Raw genomic sequence first — 24,181 nt, forward strand, 5'->3', positions numbered from 1 at the left:
TCTGAGCTCTGCCCTGAATGTCACCAGGATTTGGGGACTGAGGTGAGGAGTAGTTGTGGGGTTGGCTAGTTTCCTTCAGGGCAGATAGTGCCATTCAATCCACAAGAAAAAGAATGCATGTCTCTCTGAATGGAACAGAGCCTGAGACATTGCCCCGGACCCATGTGTATGATCCACACTTACTCTGTGCATTCCTCTTATTCTAGTCATCAGCTGTTTCCACATTGCCAATCCATGGCTTCTATTTTGCACCCATGTTACTTAACTCTCAGAGGCATTCATCACAGTAGATCTCTCTGTCCTTGAAACTATGCTTTTTGGGCTCTATTGATAGCACATCTTTAACTGTCTACCTGATATTGCTATTATTGGCCCATCTCTGAGTCAACTTGTCCAGACATGGACATGTGATACTTACTGCCAAACCTGACCTGGCATGCTCCTCCTCAGGAAATGGAGCCACCATCCTCCCAATTGCTCAAGACAGAAACCAGCATTGACCTTGTCCCCTCCCTCCATCCACCACTATTATATTCAATGTATTAGCTAATCTTGTCCCTTTCACCTAAAAAATATGGAGCAAATCTCTTCACTTTCTAGTTCCACTGCTAATACCTGGTGTCCACCTTTGCTTCTATGACACAATACCTCCACACTGACCTTCCTACTTCCATTCTCAGCCTTCTCCATACAGCAAAAACAAACAAACAACAAACAAACAAACAAAAAACAGTTGTCCCTGGAACAGCATGGGTTTGAACTGCTCCAGGCCACCTTTACACAAAATTTTTTTCAACGAATACCTATACTGTTCCAATCCATGGTTGCAGAAGGCTGACTGTATGCACTGATCTATACCTTTTTATATGGGGCACTTGAGCATCTACAAATTTTAGTATCTATAGGGGTCCTGGAACCAATCCCCCATGGACACTAAGGGACAACTAAGTTATTGGGGCATCAAAAATTATATGTGAATTTTTGACTATGGGATATCAGGGGAGGTGTTGTGTCCCTAAACCCATGTTGCTTGAGGGTCAACTGTAAATAGGAAAATAGTCCTCCTCCATAATATTCTGCACTTTTAAAAAAATGACCAGCTTAAAAATGACCTCTTTAGACTGGCCTTCCCTGACTACCTTACTTAATGTCTCTCCACTTTTCTTTTGAAACATAGATTCCTGTTTGTGTCCTTCATAGCATATGCCATGATTGGTATCTAAGTCATTTTTTACTTGTTTTTATAAAATCTTGCTGATTAAACTATAGGCCTTCAAGGGCAGGGACCATATTTTTTTTTCCCATTTAATCCCCAGCACCTAACGCAGACTGGCATGGGGTAGGCACTTACTGAAGACTACTGTGTACAGGAATGAATGAAGTCTTTATCACTTAACTCTGGTAGTTTCTCTACATCCTTGACTGACCCCAGAGTTCCTCATTAGGGGTAGAGTGGGATGTGCTGGGACCAGGGAACATTGAAGGTGAAGAGAAAGCCTTTAGCAGCCCTACCTCTAAAATCTGTGGCTGAGAGTATATGCTTTGATATTTTGAGGTGCTCTTTTGTATAGAAAGTTATAAGTGAGGAAATTTCAGGGAGAGTGTTGGTATATTGAAATATCTATGGGGCTTTTAGTTGTTACATCAAAAACATGACATACTAGTGACTGTTTTATATTGAAAAAGAGGCAGAGTCATGGTGATACCATTGCAACTAGCTAGTTATTAATGGTAAGAAAGGAGCAAAGATAGAAGACCAGACATTATAGGCATGTCACTTGGACAGCTTCACCAGGAAGCTGCAACTTTTCACTTCCCAGGGAACCACTGGCCTACTCCCTGAAAAACTCTGGGGGAGGGCATCCAACAATGGAAAGATAGATGCATGCCCAGGTAAAGTTGGGGTGACATGAGGTGTTAGTTATACCTGCGAACTAAGATCATTGGGCAGAATGGGCATGGTCACTGCAAGCACGCAAAAATTTGGGAACACATAATCTCCTAAACAAAAGAGTTCTCCCCGAAACCCATTTAGCTCAGTGGATAGAGCGTCAGCCTGCGGACTCAAGGGTCCCAGGTTCGATTCCGGTCAAGGGCATGTACCTTGGTTGCGGGCACATCCCCAGTAGAGGGTGTGCAAGAGGCAGCTGATCGATGTTTCTAACTCTCTATCCCTCTCTCTTCCACTGAGCCAAACCGGTTTTGGCTCTCTTCCTCTCTGTAAAAATTCAATAAAATATATTTTTAAAAAACAAAAACAAAAGAGTTCTCTTGGCTCTCTTATGCTCTTGGCTTGCTCTAGACTTCCTTGCATTTGCCCCTGTTTCCCTGCAGACCCCACATGCAATGGACTGATGGATTGAGGAAACACAAATTAAGCTGGCCTGATGCTAGATTGGGCTATGCAGACGTAGAACAGAAACTCTGGATACTGGCTCTGATTTTAGCTCTACTAAAGCCCCAGCTATACTTCTTCTATGGAGGGACAAAGGGAAATAGAACTTTGGAAACTCCTCCCATGCGAGAGACTCAGAAAATTCTTTTTCTTGGGATATCACAAGAAATCTACCCCCACTAACAACTGGGGAGACAAGACCCTTTCCCCTCTGTTAGCAATAGTAATGGCATGTATTTCGTTAAAGAAGAGGTGATGTTTGTTTTGATTTGTACTGTGGCTCAAGGATGAATGCTCTTTGGCAGAACTATTTCCAGGCTCACACTTGCCTCAGTTACCACCATTCTTAGATCTTAATTAGGTAACCGGGTACTCATGTAACCAAAGATAGTTCTTAAAAGCCACTGAATCAAGGAAGAAGGGTGGCAAAGGCTGCACTGAAGAAGGAATGAAGACATCACCTCAGAGATAACTAGATGAAAGAAAGGTGGTCAAAGGAAAAAGGAGAGTCAGTTAAAAACAGTTTCTTTCTATCTCTGTGAACTATGTGAAAGGCCAATTACTCCCATTCTCTTCATTGCTGGGCTAGCATTGACCCTGAGAGAGATACTTGATAATATCCAACCGAGGATTCCTACTGATGGACAAAGAGGCTTGTAATGGGGCTCATTAGTGTATGTATGTGAAAAGTGAATCCAAGAATGTGGAACTCCATCAGTATTCTTTGGTGGCTGCCATAGAAACTAACACTTTAACAGTAAAATAGTAATCAAGAGTCTTCTTATTATGAGGGCAGAATAAAAAACTCATAAAGGCAGGGGGGGATTTCATTTCCCTTAATAGGAACAGATTTTACCAGTGAAAATTCAGATTTGAAAGCTGAAAACAAAACAAAAACCTTTGTGCTCTCCCTACCTTTCCTCCTCCCCCCCCCCCCCCCCCCCCCTGAGTTTGGAAACTAAAAAGTGCATCATTTCAGAGAGGTATTCTGGAGAGCCCGCCTAGCATGAATTGGTTGGGAATAAAGCATGTGTGTTTTCGGTGTCTCTCTGAAAACACATCTAGGAACTCATAAGAGCCACATTATTGTGGTGAGAAGGAATTTTTTGACCTTTCAAAGAATTTTGTTTTGTTTTTCTTAAGAAGACCACGATAAGGAAGTGAGCCAAATTTCTTGGCAATGGGAAGATTGTCTTAATGCCACAGGCTTGCATTCCCTGAAGTGTAGAGGGCTCTGAGCAAGCCAACTTATCATCGACATGTCCTGCATGTAGGTTCCTCACTTTCACACTTACAAACTTGTCCAGATTTCCACCCACCCTTAGATTTTGTGGAACAGATGGCAATGGTAGCCATGGAGACATATCCATGTTAACCTCTTAGCTTCAAGAGACTCCGTGGCCCAAGACCAAGAATAATAGGAACAGGGCTTCGAAATCCAAAGATGCAGAGAACTGGATGAGAAATATGAGTGTCACCCTAGAAGGAAGAACAAGCAATGTGGGACACAAAAAGCAAACTCCTGTGTGCTCACTACAGTGTGCTTATCTCTAAAACGGAGCTGGGGGGTTGGTACTTATGTCTTAATATGAATTCGTGCATAGGTGGGTTCCCTCGGGGTGGCCTGTGGGAATCGGGCCCCAGCTCCCACCCCCAGCCTTGCAGCCTCACAGCCTCACCTGGCACCCCGCCCAGGCCTGGTGCTTCCCCCTCACCTGCTTCACCATCCTGCCTGTGGGGCAATTGATTGGGGCCAGGCCCCCCACCCGGCTCCCTTAATGCACAGGTAGCTCCCACAACAAATAATTATCTATTCTACAACATCAGTAGTGTGAAAGTTGAGAAACTCTGGCTTAACTATTGCTGTTCCACAGTGTTTACTCTGAGATCCTTTATTCTTAACTCATACACTCTCTTAGGGTCCTCTCATCTACTGCCATGAAAAAAAAAAGTCATATCTATACTCTGTTGGCTCCTAAATCTCTATCTTCAGCTAAATTTATCTTCTGAACACCAAACTCATATCTACTATCCTACTTGGTATCTTCAGTTTTATAGCCTACAGATAGCCTTTGGTTTTATTTATTCCAGCAAGAAAAAAAAAAGGGTTCATAATTGAAAAATTAATCTGTAATATATAGTGATCTATTTTTAATAAAGGGGAATGACAATTAACTTTTATTTTGAAAGAACAAAACACAACTTAGTAACACTCTCTGAGATAATAAGACACAGTTTTAGATGTCACAAAAGCTGTGGAAGAGAAACCCCTGAGTCTTTTCGGTCAGAGAGATTTTACCTAGTGAGTGAAAGAGAAGTTGGTCTTTGCATTAAGCTAGACCTTGTTCTCTTTCATTGTGGACTCCCAAGTGCTCAACCCAGCCACCTGTTGTTGTCTATCACTTCCAGAGCCTCCATTATAATGCTTTGAAACTAGACTAGTCCTAGTTCTGTAAGGCTACACATAAGTTCAAATTCAATATTTTTTGAGTTCCAGGACCATATCTTACATACCTTTTAATTGCCTGGAGTGCTGAAACATAACCGCTTCTCATGAGATATGTGGTGGATATTGAAGGGGGACATTTCCCAAGCAAACTTCTCTTTTTCCTTTACATCTAGGTCCCTCTTTCAGCCATTTCCTCCTCTAGTGTTAAGACCCACATGGTGAGCTCATGTGTCCCTCATATAGCCTGACATATAGACTAACTCTGAATCAACCAATTATTTGCATTTGGGAAACTCACCAGTGAGCACCTGTCATTTGAGCACAGCAGTGGGTGAGTCCCTGTAGGAACTCCCTGGTGGGTCAGCAAGGGAAAGCTGGAGGCAGGAAGGAGAAAGGGTGGAAACTGGTCCATCATGGGATCGTCATGTGGGGAGTTTGGAACTTTGCCCCAGAGCTTATGCTTACAGGATGCTTTCCTAAAATACTGTTATCTCCCAGGGAAACCAGCTGTCTACACATTCTGAGTCCTTTATTCGCATTGTGGTAAGATATCTGAGAGGAAGGGATGGTGCCCTGAGAGATGGTGGCTCTAAAGCAAGAACAGATTCCCAAGCTTCCCAAACTTTCTCTTTCTTGAAAAGAACAGTCTTCGTCCTCCAACTTGGAGCAGCTTTCTAAAGAGCTGCCCATCTGTCTATGTCTTAAAAACAAGTCTCCATGTGTGCTATGTGCAGCCAGGCACAGAAGCACAGAGGAAGGGTGAATGACAGATTAATACAGGGGAGGGATATAAGAAGATATCAAGTAAAACCTGGGGGTTTTCCACCTGACCAATTTCAGGATGGAGGGCCATAGGCCAGTGGGTCCCAAGATTAACAAAGAACTGCCTTTACTGGCTACATTTCTTCCAGCTTCTGCAGACTTTTTGACTCCTGGATGGTGACACCCCTTTAGAGTCTGCAATTTAGTTGCCATGACATGGGCACCCAAGGGGTGTTCCCAGGAGTCACATTTTCTTGCAAGTTTTTGTGACCCACAACACCCATTTTCCAGAATGTTAGGAGAGGAAATCTATAGCCATGACCAGGGGTAAATGTGACTGGCCTGAAGTGGGACTGACTCTGTGACCCTGCTGCTATGGACACAGCTGATGCATGGCTGCCCATGCCATTTGAATTTGGACTGCAGCTGTTGTCTCCTCATACCAGGACACTGGATTATCTTCCCCATCTATGCAGAAGAGCTCTCTCTCCTTCCTCTTGTGCCCAGTCTATTGTTTTATTGATTCATTCACTAATGCTACAGATATTAAGTGGCCAGAGTAGGTTAAGCACCATGCTAGGCACTGGAGATGAAATGGTGATAGCCCTAAGCTTCTTTGAATTGTTTCCATTTAAAGTTTGTCCAATATTAGGTGAATGCAGTTACGTAGTGCTGTGAGGGGGATGAGCACAGGGAGGTCCAGCCATGCCAGGGAAGAGCACCTACTGGATGTTTCAGATTCTGCCCCAGAGTCAGTGATATGTATGCTTATCCCTGTAAGGTGAGAAGAAGGTGGTGAGGGCTGAGAGAGGGGAGGGATAAGTGTCTATGTATTAGTGGTGAGAGAGGGTACTATGAATGGAGTGCAGAGTAATCAGGAGGTAAGGGTGGGGTGAAGGTGGGGTATGGGCATGAAAGTAAGACAGGACAGTTTACTAGTTCACTAGGGGCTCTGTAAACCATATTAAAGGCTTAATTCTACTTTGCAACATAAAGGTTTAAATGAAGAAAATCAGTCAAAGAGCATTTATAAATCTGAGTTGGGAGGATGTCCTGAAAAAGTAAAGGAGAACTTTGACCTCAAAGTATAATTTAATTCAGAATAGAAGAAAAATTACATGAACTTCACAGGGTAAAAAATAAAACTGAATATAATTAAGCACTGCAGAGTCTAATGTAGACCAAAGGAGCTGTGGGAAGAACAGGAGAGTGAACATCTCATGCGAAGGAAGACAGGGTGTGATGTGGGTATAATGTGGATGCAACATGGGCCTCAGAGGTAGCCGAAAGGGCTGGGCACTCAGCTCCAAGAGGCAGGATGGTTTCTTTGATGAGAGTCTTTATCTGCAGTAAAAGGTTGTGAACATTACCACAGACTCTCTGAGTTCCTCTAAGCATTCAACAGCATCATCAACAGTGTGTAATACTTACACTCCCAGCTCTAAACACAGAATAAAATAATGGCTGTTGTCTGACTCACAAATGGGACAAACACAAATAAAAACACTTATGAAGAAAATAGTCTTTCTCGAGTCCATCTACTGCTCTGATCATTAGAAGGCTACATAATTATACATATTATCTCCCATTCAATAGATTGTGTTTTATTATTTTGTCTTGAGATTTTACAGTTTGTGGAACCAAGACCTCTGTGCTTGCTATGGGGACACAGTTGAGAGCACGGCCTACCATGGCTTAATGTCCCTAAATAAAATACAATGGTAGAAATTTATTTGAGACTTAATTAGGGGTATACAAAATTAATTTCCCTTACAAAAAAAGAACTGTGTACATTCCATCTCTCTCTTTTACTTGGACTGTTGGGAAAGGTATTGCTAAATTTGAATCTCAATAATAGTGGACCAGCAGGTCTCTGGTTGGTGTATTTGTGTTTCAGTGCTCTCCTGGGTCTTGATTTTCTTAAGTATCTTTTCATGTTAGGGTATGTGCTTTTTTATTGTAAGGTATCTCAAAGCTGGGGTGGATGGGAGAGAAGAATTAAAGAACTGATGGGTGAAAAAAAGGAATTCTAGGGAAGGAAATAGGATAAAACACAAGGATTAAAGAGAAGACTGGTTTGAGTTGAAAAGAGGGAGTCTTAAGATACTGTGGAAACTGAGAGAGAGATGGGATTAGAGAAGGAATATATGCAGGGTACAGAGGCAACAGGGAGCCACAGAAGGTTTTGGAGCAGGGAGTAGCAACATGAAACTTGCTTTAGGAGGTTGGTCAAATTGCAATGTTGAGTCTGTACCAAAATAGGGGGAAACTAAGGAGGTGGTGAGAAGAATTTGAAGGAGAAAGCGAACCACATTCAGATATAAGAAGTAAAGGAATGAGTTAGTGATTATAAAAGGTGTCTAAGGCTGTTATTTTTGCCAATGAGTTAAATTAGAGAGAGAGTTTTGTAAAAAATATACATTTTTATTGATTTCAAAGAGAAAGGGAAAGGGAGAGAGAGATAGAAACATCAATGATGAGAGAGAATGATTGATCGGCTGTCTCCTGCACACCCCCTACTGGGGATCGGGCTCGAAACCCAGACATGTGCCCTTGAGCAGAATGGAACCCAGGACCCTTCAGTCCTCAGACCAATGCTCTATCCACTGAGCCAAATCAGCTAGGGCAAGAGAAGGATTTTGATGCTTTGCAGAGGGAGGGAGAGAGAGGAGGAGAGCAGGAAGAAGCAGATATACTAATACTCATGATTATAGAGTCCTAAGATCCCAGATCTTTCTTTTGTCTTATACTTACCTGAATATAATCTAAATGGCCACTTCTTCACCAGGCTGGATGCCATCAAAGCCAACTAGCTTCATAGTAGAAGAATGCTGCTTTGAGATGTTGTGCAAACTACATATTAACCCCAGGGACAACAGTATAGGAAGTAAAACATCACTTAGAAACTCGTCTTAGAAAATTCAGAAAGTTATCATTTAACCACCTGTTAAATCCACACACAAGTTCATAAATAAGGGCATGCTTTTCTTCCTTGGCCCAATGGAGCACTTATTTCTCTTTCCAGGTCAGTAAAGACTATTTGTATTTCTTTCAATATTTTATTATAAAAAATGTCAAACATGAAGCAGAGTTTAAAGAATTTTACAAGGAACACCTATATTACCCACCACTTAGGTTCTACTATTACTAGTTCACAGTATTTGCTCTAGCACATACGTATGCATCCATCCACCAACTCATCTTGTTTTGGTGCATTTCAGAGTAAACTGCAAACATTACTACTCCTCTGCAGTAAATAAAACTATTGGTTTTTAACTTCTGTTTTTGAATATTTAGCAGGCTGGGCTGTCAACTACTTATGTAGACTATGGAGGTCAAAGAGAAGCCTGTGGCTCTTTCTGTGGTTGGTTTATCTTCCCAATCCCTCCTCCCAGGCATTTGAACATTGACTCTTTAATTATAGTGGTGCCCAGCCTATGCACTAGAAAGTGGAAAAGGGAATTTTTACAAATCCAATTATCTTCTGAATTCTAGCATTTGAGACAAAAAAAAAAAAAATCCCTGCAGGTAGTGTAGGAGAGAGAGAGAGAGAGAGAGAGAGAGAGAGAGAGAGAGAGGAATCCTCCCTAGAGATATAAGCAATTTAGCTTATATCTACATTTCAGGGTTGCCATATGTCAGATTGAAAGCAAAATTGCACCTTTAACAATACAGGAACTATGGAAAATATAGATGGTTGGAGGCAGAAACTACATTAAGAGAAGGTGCTAAGGAGCGAGGTAAAAGTTTTTAGCTGGCAAATGGACGGTATTATCAAAACCAAAGATTGTGTTACAAGGACTTACAAAACAACTATTACTGCAGGTAGTTTTCAGGTTTAAGGAACATGATCCACAGTATAATGACACACCTAGTAAAATAGCATTCTATTAAGGTTGGTTTTGCCTCTGTTTTCATGTCTGTTGTATTTACGTTTAAGTTTTAATTGATGTTTTGATCATGTGTTTGGCCCTGAGGAGACTGTGAAGGCTTTCATTTTTTAAATAAATTAAAAAGTGACATGTTTAATATACACTAAGCGAAAATATCCTCCTTAACATACCCAGAAATGAGATGTTGTTGGTGCAATAACACTTGATTTAAAACTTTCTACCCATGAGCACCATAAACCGAAGACATTATCCTAGAGACTTGAGAGACATGGGGAAAGGACATCAGTTTGGGAAGAGGCAATGGAAGAAATTAATTCTCGCATCCAAGTGTTGCCTGAACAGGGGAAGGAAGAAGACAGGTGCAAACATGAAGCGGGCAACATGTAAGTTCATTAGAAACAGCACTGAATGAGAAAGTCTCTCAACGACCAGTCCAAGAAGGTAGAAGCTGCTTTGTTTATCTTAGTCAACTCAACCCAACAGCTAGTTCAATAAGAAAATGAAATGAGGAAAGAGACAGAGATCATATTTTAAATGTTACCTGATTTTAAAGTGTGGAGGCTCCCTGAATTTCTCCCACTGTAGAAAATTAAGTGCTCTTGTTCCCCCAAGAACCTTAGAGGTAAGAGTGTGACCATCCTAGCCTATTGACTCAGTACTTGCAGCCTGTATGACAGTGATGAGCTGTTGGCTCCATGGGTTATCTCAGTGATTAAGCCTGGCCTCTTGCACAAGAGCCAGGCAAATGCATCCTATTGTGAGTTTAGCTTCATATACAGGGAAGCTGTTTATAGCAGCTACTTATCTACTGGTATGAGTTGAGTCAAAGTAAGTGCTCATTGTTTTCCACGTTGCCACTCATGTAACCTTGTAAGAATTTTCTATGGGCTGGTAAATTTTAGTATTTATCTACAAAGCTATTTTGCAACCAGGGACTCTAAATGGCAATTATTATACTAATGCTTAAATCAATATTTCATGCTCATAGTTCTGTCTCTAATATATCCAAATGGAAGCAGGCATTACACCAAGGACGGGAGAAAAGGCATACTTTAGTTTGAAAAGATGGGAAAAGAACAACACTGTCCTTTGAACCGATGCCTTTAAAATGAGATATTTAAAGAAAAATCTACCAAAATGATGGCTTACTTGACAAGGAAAGATAGCTTCCTCCATCCTCTCTGTTTACACATACTATTGTTTAAGCCCATGGTATTTTGTTTACTTTGGAAAGAAATATTTCACCCCCTCTGAGATAATTAATTTTTGTCAGCTTCACTGTTTATAAGGGAAACTGAGAAACTGTTAATTGAAATACAAAATGAGTCACTGTTTTCAGCAAATTTTTGGCAGCATTCTAATTTGTGTCAATCCCAGCCTAATTATTAGATTCTTTTGGAAGTAGAAAGCATATTTGATTTTTCTCTTACTGAATTGTTTCTTCCTCTTTAAAAAAATATGCTGCCTGACAAAGGTTATGTAATTTATATCAACATGAGGTGACATACCAGTACATTTGAAATACCACAAGGTTTAGTGCGTCATGCTTGGCTCTTCACAGTAGCTAAATATTTAGAAAGCTCACAGAATGTGGTCTTCCTCCTCCCCTCATTTCTACCCCCTCATTTCTACCCCCAGCCCAGCCAAAAACTGTGGTTCTTTTGAAGACCTTTTAGTAGGTATTAAGCCACAGTATATGGCCCATCACTAATGACATCACTGGAGTAAACTTCCCAGAGTCATCAGGGAGAATTCACTTGGAAATTCAATTGAATGTCACTTGCAAAGGGCAGGCTCCTAGAAGAGGTGACCAGTCATGCATCCCTGAGTTATCTGTTGTGAAAGCATTAATCACTGTGAACTCATTTTCTCCTAATGCAGACACACTGCATTGTTTCACAGGAATTCTTTTCCAAATGATCATTAATGTAGAGAGCGGAAGCTGCTGCCAGTGGACAGTGCTAATAAAATCTGTCAGATCAATGGCCGGTATAATGGGGCTGTTAATGGTTGCTAGCAGGAGTTGGATCTTTCCTGGCTGTGGCAGAATGAAGGCAGGTGGAGAGGCAGTGGCTTTGCTGGAAGGACAGCCCCATCTCTCACTTCCTGAGGTGGCCTCTGGGGAAAAAGCGGCATGTCCCTCACAGCATATCCAGGGCTCTGAGGCTGGGAGCACAGGCGCCAGCTGGGGGCTGAGGAGAGAGTCATGGGGTGACTGTGGGGACGGCTCTGCTACCACAGCCTCCTCCTACGGGTCAGGGTGCATCCGGGCATCGGGTGCTGTGGGCATCCCAGAACTTTGCCTCTCCTGCTCCACATTGGGTCAGCAATGAGAGAAGAACGGTATCACAGTAAGGGCAATCACAGTTAATGCTCACTACAAGTCTCCTGGGCCAAGGGGCCAGCCCTGTACATGCATTTATCTCAGTTCTCAGAGCAGCGCCCCTAACACATGTGCATTAGTTATTACCCATTTCACAACCGAGGAAGCGGAAGTTCAGAAACTAGTCCGGGGCCAGATTCAAAAGTCGTGCCTTTAAATATCATGTTCCTTTACTGGAGGGAGAGACACAGAAGCTGTAGTCTAAAATCAGACCAAAACAGGAGGCAAGGTGCGACAGTGCACCTGGCAGTCTTTCCATTTGCATATCCAACCAGTCAGGAGGTTCAGGACCAACTTTGGACAGATTATATAAAAGCTATGGTTTGTACCAAAGGCTGTTTCTCTAGGCTTTGCTACCAAAATGTAGGCACCCAGGGCCTTACAGAGGCCTAACTGCTTGTTGCCACCCAACAGCAGCCTTGACTGGGGGCCCCCAGGAGGCCCTCCCCGCTCAGTAACACCCTATGCTTAAGACTTATTTCTTCTCATCCCAACACTTGTCTTGTTTCCCATCATCTAAAGGTCTTTTTAAAAATTTATTATTATGTTTTTAACACTGTCTAAGTCTATATAATGTCTCTTGTCTCATAGAGGAGAGAGCACTGGAATAGGTTAGACTTGGTTGCTATCGCAAGCTCAAATTGTGTCATCTAAAGATCTTGATCTGACTGTACCTTAGGTCAGGTAAGGCAAGAGGAAGCTACTGCCTCCTGGGGCTGCCTCTGAGCACAAGCATAATGGGATGGACAGCAAAGGCCTATAGCTGGGCATGGGAGCATGGTCATGTGGGCACTGTGGCATTCCTAAGCCCCAGGGACTACTGTAACCAAGGTGCTGACATAGTTGCCTTGGGACTCAGGAATGGGAATGGGATGGAGTTTGCAGGAAAAGGCTATGGATGCAAGAGGGATGAAAGAGGAATGACAGAAATGTAAAAACTGTAAAATGCTAACACTATTAGATATTCCCAATAAGCACAGAGCATGGCAGAAGGGCAAAATTTAATTCCCAGATCAGTTCCCACAACTAAGATGGGAGCGCCTCTGTAGTCTTTCCACCTGAAAACATCACTATTACTAAAGGCTCATTTCCTTGATTGCATTATTTTAAAAAACATGTTAAGGGTTTGAAAGATGTGAGAGAAGACAGATGGTTATGAAGGAGAGGGTTAAGCATGGAAGGAATCGGGAGGACATAGAGGGTTTTGGAGGGAGTCTCTCACACCTACAATACCTACCCCATCAACAGGAAGGTTACATGGCGCCAAGTGCAATGGGGATGCAGAGATGGGCTAAGATGTGTTCTCTGGCCCCCAAGATCTTACAAATACACATCATAAGTGCTAGACTTCATGGAACAGGATATAAATGCAGTTAGACTGGGTGAGAGCAATTAGCAAAAGGAAAATTTAGAGACAGCATCACGGAAAATTGCATTGGCTATGAGAACACAGATGAATGTGAATACAGGGAGAGAAGACACGTTTCACACAGTTGAGGAATGAACTGAAGTGTGAAGGTGGGATCAAGCATGCTGGGTACAAAGAAGAATGAAGGAAACAGCCTTGTTTCAGTGGAGGAGTGAGTGTGTGTGTGCACACATGTGTGTGTGTGCATGCATGCATGTGTGTGTATTAGGAGAGGGAAGTAGCAGGCAATAAGCAGGACAAGATTGGGCAACAGAACATTGAAAAGAACCTTGGTAGCCAGACAAAGGAGTTTGGATCAGTATGATAAGCAAGAGAGAGCCACTGGAGGTCCTTGGACATCTAAGGAGCATGATCTCAGCCCAGTTTTGGAAAGTTTCCTCTGGTAGTTGTGGAAAAAGTAGACTGGAGGGGGAAGAGAGAATTAGAAACACTAGGAAGCCAAGGCACTGACAGGACTGCCATCTTTTCTCCTGCAGCACACGTTCATACTCCCCTTTTCCCTGGTTGAAGTCATCCTCAGGCCACACTGCTATCCACTGAAGAAGAAAGGACTCACCTTGTTGGCTGCTGCGAGTCTTGCTTACATTAGCAGGTAAGAATTGCAGAGAGAAAACCAACTTAAGCTTGTCATTCAAACCTCTGAGGAATATTCCAGAGGCATACTGTTCCGTAAGACTGCCTTTATATTGAGTTAATGGGGATTTAGCCATCTTTAAGTTTTCAAGCAAAAAGAATTTTGATTGTTTTTGATACTCGTGGACACATCACAGCAAAAGAATACACAGCTGGCACAACACACACACATATACACATGCAGCAAGTCACGAGTTCCTCTCTCCTCATGAAGAATTAATCAATGCAAAGCTACTACACATGTTACTTTTCCCAAGAAAATGTTGATCTTTGGTTCCACTTGCAATTAAATGTTTGAATAGCTGAATGATCCAAGGCATCTAAATATATTCCTTCTAAAAAGGCATGTGACAGTTGAGCATGCTAGGTGTGTTCCATTCCTGTTGCCTGCATCATTATGGGTTTATTTGCATCAACATCTGGCACTAGAGCTCCTAGAGGGCATTTGGGCAACTGCCCAGGGGCTTGCAGAACAGCCTCACTGGAGTCATGCAAGCTCATTTAAGCAGCTGGCCTAGATTTTATCATTCAACCACCTGGCTACACTAATTCTCAGAAATACTGCCCAGTGATCTGTAATCAAGGGAAAGTGCTTGGTCTTCCACCCAGTGAGTGGAAACCCCTTTCCATTTTAGAGCCTTCTCATCCACTCCATGCTTTTGCTTTACTGAAAGAGGCATGCCAAACATAATGCCTACATATCAGAAGCTAATCATGACGTTCCTTCTCTAGTCTAGACTCACATATACTATTCATATCTGACAAGCTGGGTAATCCCCCAATCCCTATGTAGGGGAAAGTTTAACGGAACACAGTGCTCTGTCAGAAAGAGAACACATTCCTCAGGGGCTTGGGCCCTCAGTGCCTGCTCCATGGGCTTCACGAGGCTTTGTCTTAGAGCAAGTGACCTTCGTGCCAGAACTCAGATGATGGTTCCTTCCTTCCCTTTCTTTCCCTTTCGTGAAGCCTGCTCCTCCCACCCTCGCACCCTCTTTCCCTGAGTGCCCAAAGTCTTCCTTGCTTCTCCTGTCTTAAAGAAAGTACTTGCTCACTCAATCTACCCCAAGATTCCAGTGACCTACACTCTCCTCCAGCCTGGGGCCTCTGCATTTTAACAAAGGTCATTTTAGAGAATAATGCTTAAGTTGGGGACCTACTGGTAGTTGATGTTGGGAGCCCTGTGCTGGGAAAGATTCTCAAGTCCTACAAAAAGAAAATTCTGTTAGCACTCATTGATATCAGCCAATAGCATGAGAATGGAGAGTAACAGGATATATGCCATGTATTTGCCAAATCTCCAACTCAAAGGAATAAACCCCTAAAGACAGAATACTTGGAACCCAGGATGGGGTAAGAGTACATATCCATAATGATATGTCTGTTGTATGTGTTGGGAAGAAGGAGGGCAGTAGCTGGTTGATTATATACATGCATTTCTCTGCTCTGCTTTCTTTGGTTTGTTTTGTTTGGTTTGGTGGACTTTAATCTTATTTACTCTTTCTTGCCAAGGATAACTTGTGCAGTTCATATATAAGATAGTACTTTTGATCTATTAACTTTTTCTACCTAAGAACTTGGAAGTTGATCACTGATCCTCAAATCTGACCCTTGTTATTTTCCTCCTCAGAAACCAAGAACGCACAAGAGCACCATGGCCACTAACATTTGGGGGGAAATTGCAGTGGTCGGAAAAGATAAGAAACAGTAGTCAAGAGGGCTTGGCTTGTTGGTGCCTGGCATGTGTTCCGACAATGCAGGGAACTGGGCGGTTGGGGAGAAGAGGTGCAACAAGATGGGGGTCAGGTGTGAGTACATCAAAGTCCATTCAGTTATTCACTGTGCTGAGTTACCAAGGACACAGGAATGTACAAGATACCATGCTGCCTCTCAGGGCTTTCTGGGAGAGAAGAAAGTACACACACAGTGGGAAGACAGGATAATGAGACTGTAATAGGGACAAGCACAGGGCATTGTGGAATGCTGAGGACTGTCTTTTTAAGAAAAGAATGTGTAAGCTGAGGCCCAAAGAATGAGTAGGAATAAGTCAAAAGAGGCATAGGAAAGACCTTCAGGCAGAGGGATCAGCATCTGTGAAGGGCTGGAGGAGCTGAGGGTGTGGCTGAATTACAGGACAGGGTAAAGCTAGATCATGAATTCACATCAATGAGTTTGGACTTTTAAACCAGAGGGATTTTCTGTGGAAAATGTTTTAAGCAGAGGAATGAAATGATGTGGCTTATGTAAGAAAGATGATTAAAAAGTTGACTTTGGCTGGAGTGTGAAAATTAAAGAGAAAAGCATGAGGAGACCAGTTGGTAGCATTTGTGAGACTTAGTAGTAGCCAGCTGATGACAATATCAATCCATTTCAAATATAATTAGAGAAGGTGGGCGGGATAAGGTGACTTAGAGACCAAGTAGCATTGGAGACCTGAAGCCTCAGTGGGTTCAATGACATGCCCAAGGCCATAGGGGCAGGGAAATTCAAAGCTGGGACTTAAATGCAGGTCTATTTCAAAATCCAGTTTTCTTTCCACTCTATTCACATGGCCAGGTATTTGTTCAGCTCACTGCATGTGCAAAACATATTCCGCTAAGTGCTGCAAAAGAGCTTAACATGGGTATGCAAAAAAGCTTAACCTGGTCCCTACTGTCTAAAAGCTTTCATGATGTAGTGTCCAGCACTGTGCTTGTGATGGAAAAGTGATGCAATGCAGCAAGTAGGAGGAAGCACCAGCAGAAATGTGACTGGGTGCACCCAGTGATTTCGGCTTTGGACCTTCTTATAAATGAAGCAGTAAATCAGCATTTGGTCCATCAGGCCCTTTATTCCAAGACTAAATCAAATGCACCTGTATGCGGCCATGTTATGCTGCACCACTGACTGAAGCTTCCCTGTTTCTGTTCATTCCTTGGTTAAGGGAGTTCAGACTCTTTGCTGCCTGCTGTCTCCACCCTTACGCAATGCTCAGAGACCCATGAACCTTCAAAGCCACAGGTGGCCATCAACAAGCTCCACAAACTGTGGATATCCATGGAGATGTTTTGGGGAAGTGGCTGTGGGTCAGCTGTTAGGCGTGCCTGTTTGGATGGTCAAATAGGGAAACGGTATAGCAGAAATGAGGTCAGGAATATGGGCCCGGGCCAGACAGAGCGTGAGAAACAAACACGAGTCAGAAAAATGGCAATAATTCTGAGCCCGGGAAGCATTTCACTGCAGAAATCACATCACAATGACCTAAAAATAATTGCCGAGACCGTGGGGACTGCCTTACATGTGGAACTTGCTTTTTGTTATTTTTCAGATTGCAAAATTGGAGGCTGGCCCCTAAGTGGGAAAATAAAGCTTTGCAAAGTAGTAATAACTGCAAATCTTTCATTTCCTTTGGAAAGCATTAGTCACCTATAAATGTGGTAGCTCACTCACTCCTCCCTTCTCTCTCACCTCAGAATACCTCACCTAGCTCTCTCTGAGGCCGTGGCGAGGGACAGGAAAATAGAAATGTTCCTACTGCTGGCTCTTATTCATTCTCTTTGTGAACAAATATTTCCCCTAATACAAGGCTGGTCTTACTGGGAGAAGCAGCGTTATATAAGGCTAACCCAGCCTGTAGGGGATTTGTAGTTAATAAGGGGAGATGAGCTGTTCACTCAAATTATAAGACACACAATGGGAAGTGATAAAATGTCAGAACAAATACAAGGAGCCAGAGAAACCTGGAGGAGGAAGTGGTTGTGTCTTGCTGGCCAGTGTGGAAGAGGTGCGCATTGGGTCTGGGCCCTGAAGGACTGGCTGGCTTGGAGCTTCAAAAAATGGGAGAAAGTAGACAACACAGCATAGTCCCAAGGCCAAAGGAGAACAGGTCACAGAACAATGGTCAGCAATGTGCTCTTACTGGAAGAAACTGATAGGAAATCACACTGGAACTGCCCTCTTCAGGGGCTTGTGGATGGCAGGCTAAAAGCGGAGACATAGTTTAGACAATGTGAGATTTGATTGTCACTGTTGTTTATGTCTATGGCATGGAGGTGGGAGTGAGAAGTATTAGTGACATGGCCAGAGAATTATGCTTTCAAAAGGTATCTTGGCAAGAGTGGTTAAAATGGGTTGGAATGGTGAGACATAGGAAGCAAAACAGAATAAAACAATATACAAATAAAAGTTATCTTGAATATTCTTTCCATCTAGTTTAATCACATTGTTTTATTCTTTATCCATGGTTTTTCCATAGTCCCAATGTCATTCCAGGTCCAAGTGCTCAGAGCACCTACCTCTATGGAGTCCTAATAATCCAATGAGTGCTCACACATGCCTGTGTGGTGCATAGTCCTGAAAACTGCTCTCCTACACAGACCATAGAGCCACAACACCTAGTGTTCTGGACCCAACATCACCTGGCTCTGCTTTAGGGTTAGTACGCCACCCCCATTGCTAACAATGCCACACTACCATTGCCCCTATGATGGTAGAAATAGAACCATGCTGCTGGCCACTGCCACAGCCCCAGCTAGCCTGGAGGATATCACCACCTTGATATTGGTAGACCAGAAATCTGCTTATGCCATAAGTATTTCTGCTAGCGTGCAAGGTATTGCATGCCCAGTGCAACTGTTGCACAGATATGCAGCCGTAAGTCAGCCTTGGGGAAGATATCTGCAAAGTCACTTCTCAATAACAGTTTGTATGAGATGAGAGAGATGATTCCTTTCTTCTATACTGTGCTTACTGAGGTGAAGACCACAGCTAAGCTGCCAGGGCACCTGGCAGGTTTAATAGTCCTCTAAGTTAATGCACCCATTTACACATACACACTTCTGCATACAGACATCATATCCCCAGAATCCCTTAAAAACTGCCAGAGGGCTGGGCTAAGCTGAGTTCCAGGGTCAGCCACCTCGCCATATTTGGCATGACCATACTCTTCTACTCCCACTAGTGCATTGTGTGAATTCTCTCCCAGAGCCAGTTACCCTTTCCTGAAATATGACCCCCTGGGGCCATCTAGATACTGCATAGTTTTATAACCTCAAATTTTCATGGGGATCGGAATCCCAGCCCCATTTTTCCAAAGGGCTCCTTAGTCCTCTTGTAAATTAATATATGAAAATAAATATAAAAATGCCACACAGCTTCCCTTGTTATCAATGTTTGGGGCCCAGGCTAGCCAGCATGAATGTTGAAGAGGGGTGGGAGTGAAGGGCTAGGAGAGGAAATGGCTAGCTATGCTTCTCACCCTTCCTGTCCAAAATCAGTTCCTACTCACCCAAAATGCCTGTTACAGAAATTAGAAATAAGAACAACCTGAAGAGGGATACAGCTGTGCAATCAGGAATGAGGGACATACCTGAGATTCATTGTTGAAGTAACAGAAGATTCTATGGATTGATTGGCACATAGCAGGCAAATGCAAAGGAAAATATCAAGGATAATTCTCAGAATTTTCAGCCAGCAGCCTGGAAAGATAGTTATTCCATTAATAGATGTAGAGAAGTTAGGAAAGAAATAGTTTTGGGTATAAGTAAAAAACTCAGTTTAAAATCTCATATCTAAGTCTCATTTCAAACGATTCTGATTAAATTGGTTCAGGATATGTCCTGGGCATCAGAATCTTAAAGCCCCCAAGGCAATTTAATCATCAGTCAAGGCTGAGAACCACCTACTCAGAGAAACTTCCATTTGGTTAATCAAACCTGGCTGCAGAGATTCAAAGAGTTTAACCCTCCTGGTGAGATGAGATTGCTGGAGTAGTGAGAGGAGTCGGGGAAGGGAGGAGGAGGAGGGAAGAGAGGGAGAGAGAGAGAAGGGAAGGGGAGAAACATGGGAAGAGAATGCTGGGGAAATGTCCTCATCTAAGGGACAGGAGGTGTAAGGGAGCAGCAAAGTAGCAAAGAGTAATCAGATGGTAGAAAATCAGGAATGTACAAGAACCTCATGGTCCCTGAAGGGAAGAGGAAGCTTCAAGCCAGAAGGGAATGTTCCAGGGAGGGATTGCTAACAGTTTGAAATGCCATAAAGAGGTTGCCATCCCAACTCTCACTATTGCCAGCATTTTCTTATTTTTTTAAAATATATTTTTATTGATTTCAGAGAGGAAGGCAGAAGGAGAGAGAGAGAGAGAGGAACATCAATGATGAGAGAGAATCATTAATCTGCTGCCTCCTGCATGCCCCCTGCTGGGGATCAAGCCTGCAACCCAGGCATGTGCCCTAGACCAGAATCAAATCTGGGACCCTTTAGTCCATAGGCTGATGCTCTATCCACTGAGCCAAACCAGCTAGGGCAGTTGCCAGCACTTTCAACATCCAAGTAAACTGACACTTGAGCATCACAATTTCTTTTCATTCTATCCATTATCTATCTATCTATCTATCTATCTATCTATCTATCTATCTATCTATTTATATATCTATTTATCTACTTACTTTTGCTTCACCTAAAATTTATTGAATGTTACGTAAAACATGACAGGAATTTATTTTTTGAGACAATGGTAGAAATTCACAACTTAATGTTAAAAATCAGATTGAATTTTTGTAGCTATTAAAGCTAGAGGTTGTTTTTTAATATGTCATTATTTATATTTGGCTAGGAGCATTTTGTATGGGATAAATAGAAAGTCTGAGAAGGTCGGTGAATTGAGGTGTGACAAGGGGGTGGGTTTCATGGGCTGCAACAGACTAAAGCTCCACGCTAAGGAATCACCAGGTCACCCATTCTCAGGGACATTCTCATTGTGGGAATTCTTCTGCTAATTTTTTTGAATTCACTTGCAAATGTAAATGCAGGCTGTGCTTGCCTCTGGCCTTAGATGCAGACATGACCCTCTCACATGTTTATGTATGAAGTCAGCATGAAATGTGAGACAAGAGGGTCTTTATTCTATTTATTCTGATGGGCTAGAAGGATATGACATGAGGGTTAACACTTTAAGAATTAAGATACTTAAAGCCCACAAAATTCCTAGCTATCTACTAATCTCTAACCCATAGACTTCCACTATTTCCCTATTGATAAGACACAGAAAATATGCATTTCATGATAATCATTTGATGCTACAGGATGAAGGATGGGAAGACTATAAGATTAATTTTGGCTACCAATGTGTGCTGCCCACCCTGGCTCACATAGAATCACATGGCAGACAGTTCCAGAAGAACATAGATTATTGATATCTCAACTGAGGGTCAGAGCCATTGACCTCTTCAAAGTATTAATAAAGTAAATGTCAGATTAACAAATTTGGAAGGTTCCTGGGTACATTTCCGTTTCAAAGGATGTGGAGCTCTTGTTGGGTTGGGCGGCTGATAGCTGTCTAGAGCAGCCACAGTGGACAGCAGTGGAAAGGGAACTAGAGGTGCTAATAGGGCCATCCAAAAAGCCATTCATTTAAAAGCATAAAGAAATGGCTGTGTTCCAGCACATAGGAAACTGATGTATATAACAGACATGACCCTTGTCTCACTAGCTTCCAGGCTAGTGAGAAAGAGTCAAATAAGCAACACGGCTAAGTTCATGGTAGAGGAAGCATGTGGCATAAGAACCTAATAGAAGGGAGTTAAAGGATATTCAGGAAATCTTTTCTAGAGAAATTGAATTTTAAGCTGAGCCTTAAAGCATGAGTATGATTCAGCCAGACCCAGAGCAAGAAGAAATATGTCCCAGGAGGTGAAAAGGTCAGAGGTGTTCCAAGCAGAGACAGCAGCACAGGTCAAGGTCTAGAAGCTGCAGACCTTGGTTAGTTCAAGAAACAGAGAGGGCCCAGCCGGCATGGGTGGCTCAGTAGTTGAGTGTCGACCTATGATCCAGGAGATCACGATTCGATTCCTGGTCAGGGCACATGCCTGGGTTGCAGACTCGATCCCCAATGAGGGATGTGCAGGAGGCAGAGCATCTGTCATCATTGATGTTTTTATCCATCTTTCCCTCTCTCTTTCTCTCTGAAATCAATTTAAAAAATAGAAATAATAACAATAATAATCCTATCTAATAAAAGGGTAATATGCAAATCAACCCTCACTCCATCACAAAGATGGCGGCACCCCGTCCTCTCAGCCCTGCCAGAGTCCCCCAATCCCGGGGCTGAGAGCGGGGAAGGGGGGGTGAAATGCTTGTGTCCGTCGCCCCAGCGAGAAGGCAAGTATTCCGCGCCCAGCTGCGGATGGGCCTCTGGGCCACAGAGAGCCTCTGGGCAGCGGGTGTGGAGCGGCCAGGCCCCACAGAGAGCTACTGGCGCACAGATTCGTGAGCAGGGCTACTACTACTACTACTACTACTACTAATACTAATAATAATAATAATAAAGAAACAGAAAGGGATTCAATATGGATGGACTGCAGATCTAAGGGTGGATGGGTAGGCAGGGCAAGGTCAGATAGGCTGCATGAAGGAGCTTGGATATTTTCCTAACGCAACAGGAATCCACTGGAATCAGGGGAGTGCCATGAACACATCTCTCTTTTAGAAAGAGTATTGGATTGCTGGTGGCCTAGGGTGCGGAAAGTGAATTAAAGGGAGCAAGAAAGCCCAGTGAATAGACAATTACAGAAACCCAGGTGGGATGATGAAGGAGTCTAGACTGAGATCATGAAATGAGTGCACTGGAGAAACATTTAGATATGATTTGATGGGATCTCATCTGGGACTCAAGAAAAGCTGACACTGACTGAGACAGAGAACAATGACATTCCGTTTTGGACTTGCTAAGCCAGTTCTTCCTCCCTCCCTCCCTTCCTGTCTTTCCTTCCTTCTTTCCTCCCTCCCTCCTTCCATCCTTTCTTCCCTCTTTCCATCTTTACCTCCCTCCCTCCCTTTCCTTTTCTCTTTTATGCCCCTCCTCCTCTTCCTTTTCTCTCCCAGCTTCTCTCCTCCATTTCTCTCTCCTTTGAACATATATTCAGGCAAGCCATAAAGAAGCAATACCAACTGAGTGACATCTCCTCACTCAGGCCTCTCTGCTGACTGCCTTTCATTAAATAACTGCATTCTTGCCTGATATTCTATTTGTGTTCTCATTACTTTTCTCACTGTCAGTTAATACACCTATAACTTTCTTTGTACTTTTTCTGTGAAAGTACAGACTTTCTTATCTTACTTCAGAAACTTTCCTTCCAGAACCTTATGCTGAAGGAAACAAAAATGAAGTAAATAAACAGAAACTTTCCAGGCCTATAGAGCAATGTCCTTATTTGTAGACTATCTTATATAAATGTGCATGGGAACTAGCAAGCCCTAATTTCAAGTATACAAAGTAAACAAGTGAACTAATCCTAATGTTTAGAATATATTCAGATGTCCTTATTGAGCCCAAACTCCTAACCCTAGCTCCTTGGGGCTGTTTACTTCTTGTCCCTCACACCTTCCAACAGTGGAATCCTATGAATGTGCATCCCATTGACACGTGGTTTTAGAAGGATATTCGCAGCATTCCTTTCCTCCAGGAATCGAACTATGACCTCCTGGTTCATAGGTTGATGCTCAGCCACCGAGCCACACCGCCAGGCCTGATGCCTCCTTTAAAAAAATTTTTTATTGTGGTAAAATACATATAACATAAAATTTTTCATTTTTAACCATTTTTATGTATATAGTTTTGTGGCATCAAGTACGTTCTCATTGTTGTGCAGCCATCACCACCATCCATCTCCAGAACTTTTTGCTTCCCAAACTGAAATTCTGTCCCCATTAAACAGTAACTCTCCATTTCCCCCTCCCCCACCCAGCCATTGGCCACCACCATTCTTCGTGTCTCTATGAATTTGATGACTCTAGGTACCTCATAAGTGGAATCATACAATATTTAAGACTGGCTTATTTCACTTAATATCCTCAAGTTTCATTCATGTTGTAGTATGTGTCAGAATCTCCTTCCTTCTCAAGGCCAAATAATATTCCATTGTGTGTAAATATACCACATTTTATTTGTCTGCCCATAGTTGGACTCCTGAGTTTCTTCTATGTTCTAGCTATTGTGAATAATACTGCTAGGAGCATAAGTGTACAAGTATCAATTTGAGTCCTTGCTTTCAATTCTTTTGGGTACATATCCAGAAGTGGAATTTCTGGATCATACAATAATTCTATGTTTAATTTTTTTGAGTAGCTGTCATATTGTTTTCCACAGTAGTTATACCATGTTACATACTCATCAATAGTGCACAAGGGTTCTAGCTTCTCCACATCCTCTACAACACTTAATATTTTCTGCTGTTTTGATAATAGCCATTCTAATGGGTGTGAA

At 42.6% G+C, this 24,181-nt stretch overlaps 1 protein-coding gene and 1 non-coding gene across 4 annotated transcripts in view; one reads left to right on the top strand and one right to left on the bottom strand.

Annotated features, from left to right (window-relative positions):
* ADTRP (androgen dependent TFPI regulating protein) overlaps positions 1-24,181 on the top strand; it is an 86,848-nt gene that overhangs the window by 52,581 nt on the left and 10,086 nt on the right. For all 3 annotated transcript variants that reach the window (XM_054721470.1, XM_054721469.1, XM_054721471.1), the window contains one exon: positions 13,788-13,903. In XM_054721470.1, coding sequence (XP_054577445.1) covers positions 13,788-13,903 — 116 coding nt within the window. The remainder of the gene's footprint in view (positions 1-13,787; positions 13,904-24,181) is intronic.
* On the bottom strand, positions 12,438-12,559 carry LOC114233217 (small nucleolar RNA SNORA28). Its single transcript, XR_003619360.2, has one exon. It is a non-coding gene; the product is annotated as a small nucleolar RNA SNORA28 (small nucleolar RNA).

Source organism: Eptesicus fuscus, chromosome 9 (genome assembly GCF_027574615.1).
Source record: "Eptesicus fuscus isolate TK198812 chromosome 9, DD_ASM_mEF_20220401, whole genome shotgun sequence".
NCBI lineage: Eukaryota > Metazoa > Chordata > Mammalia > Chiroptera > Vespertilionidae > Eptesicus > Eptesicus fuscus.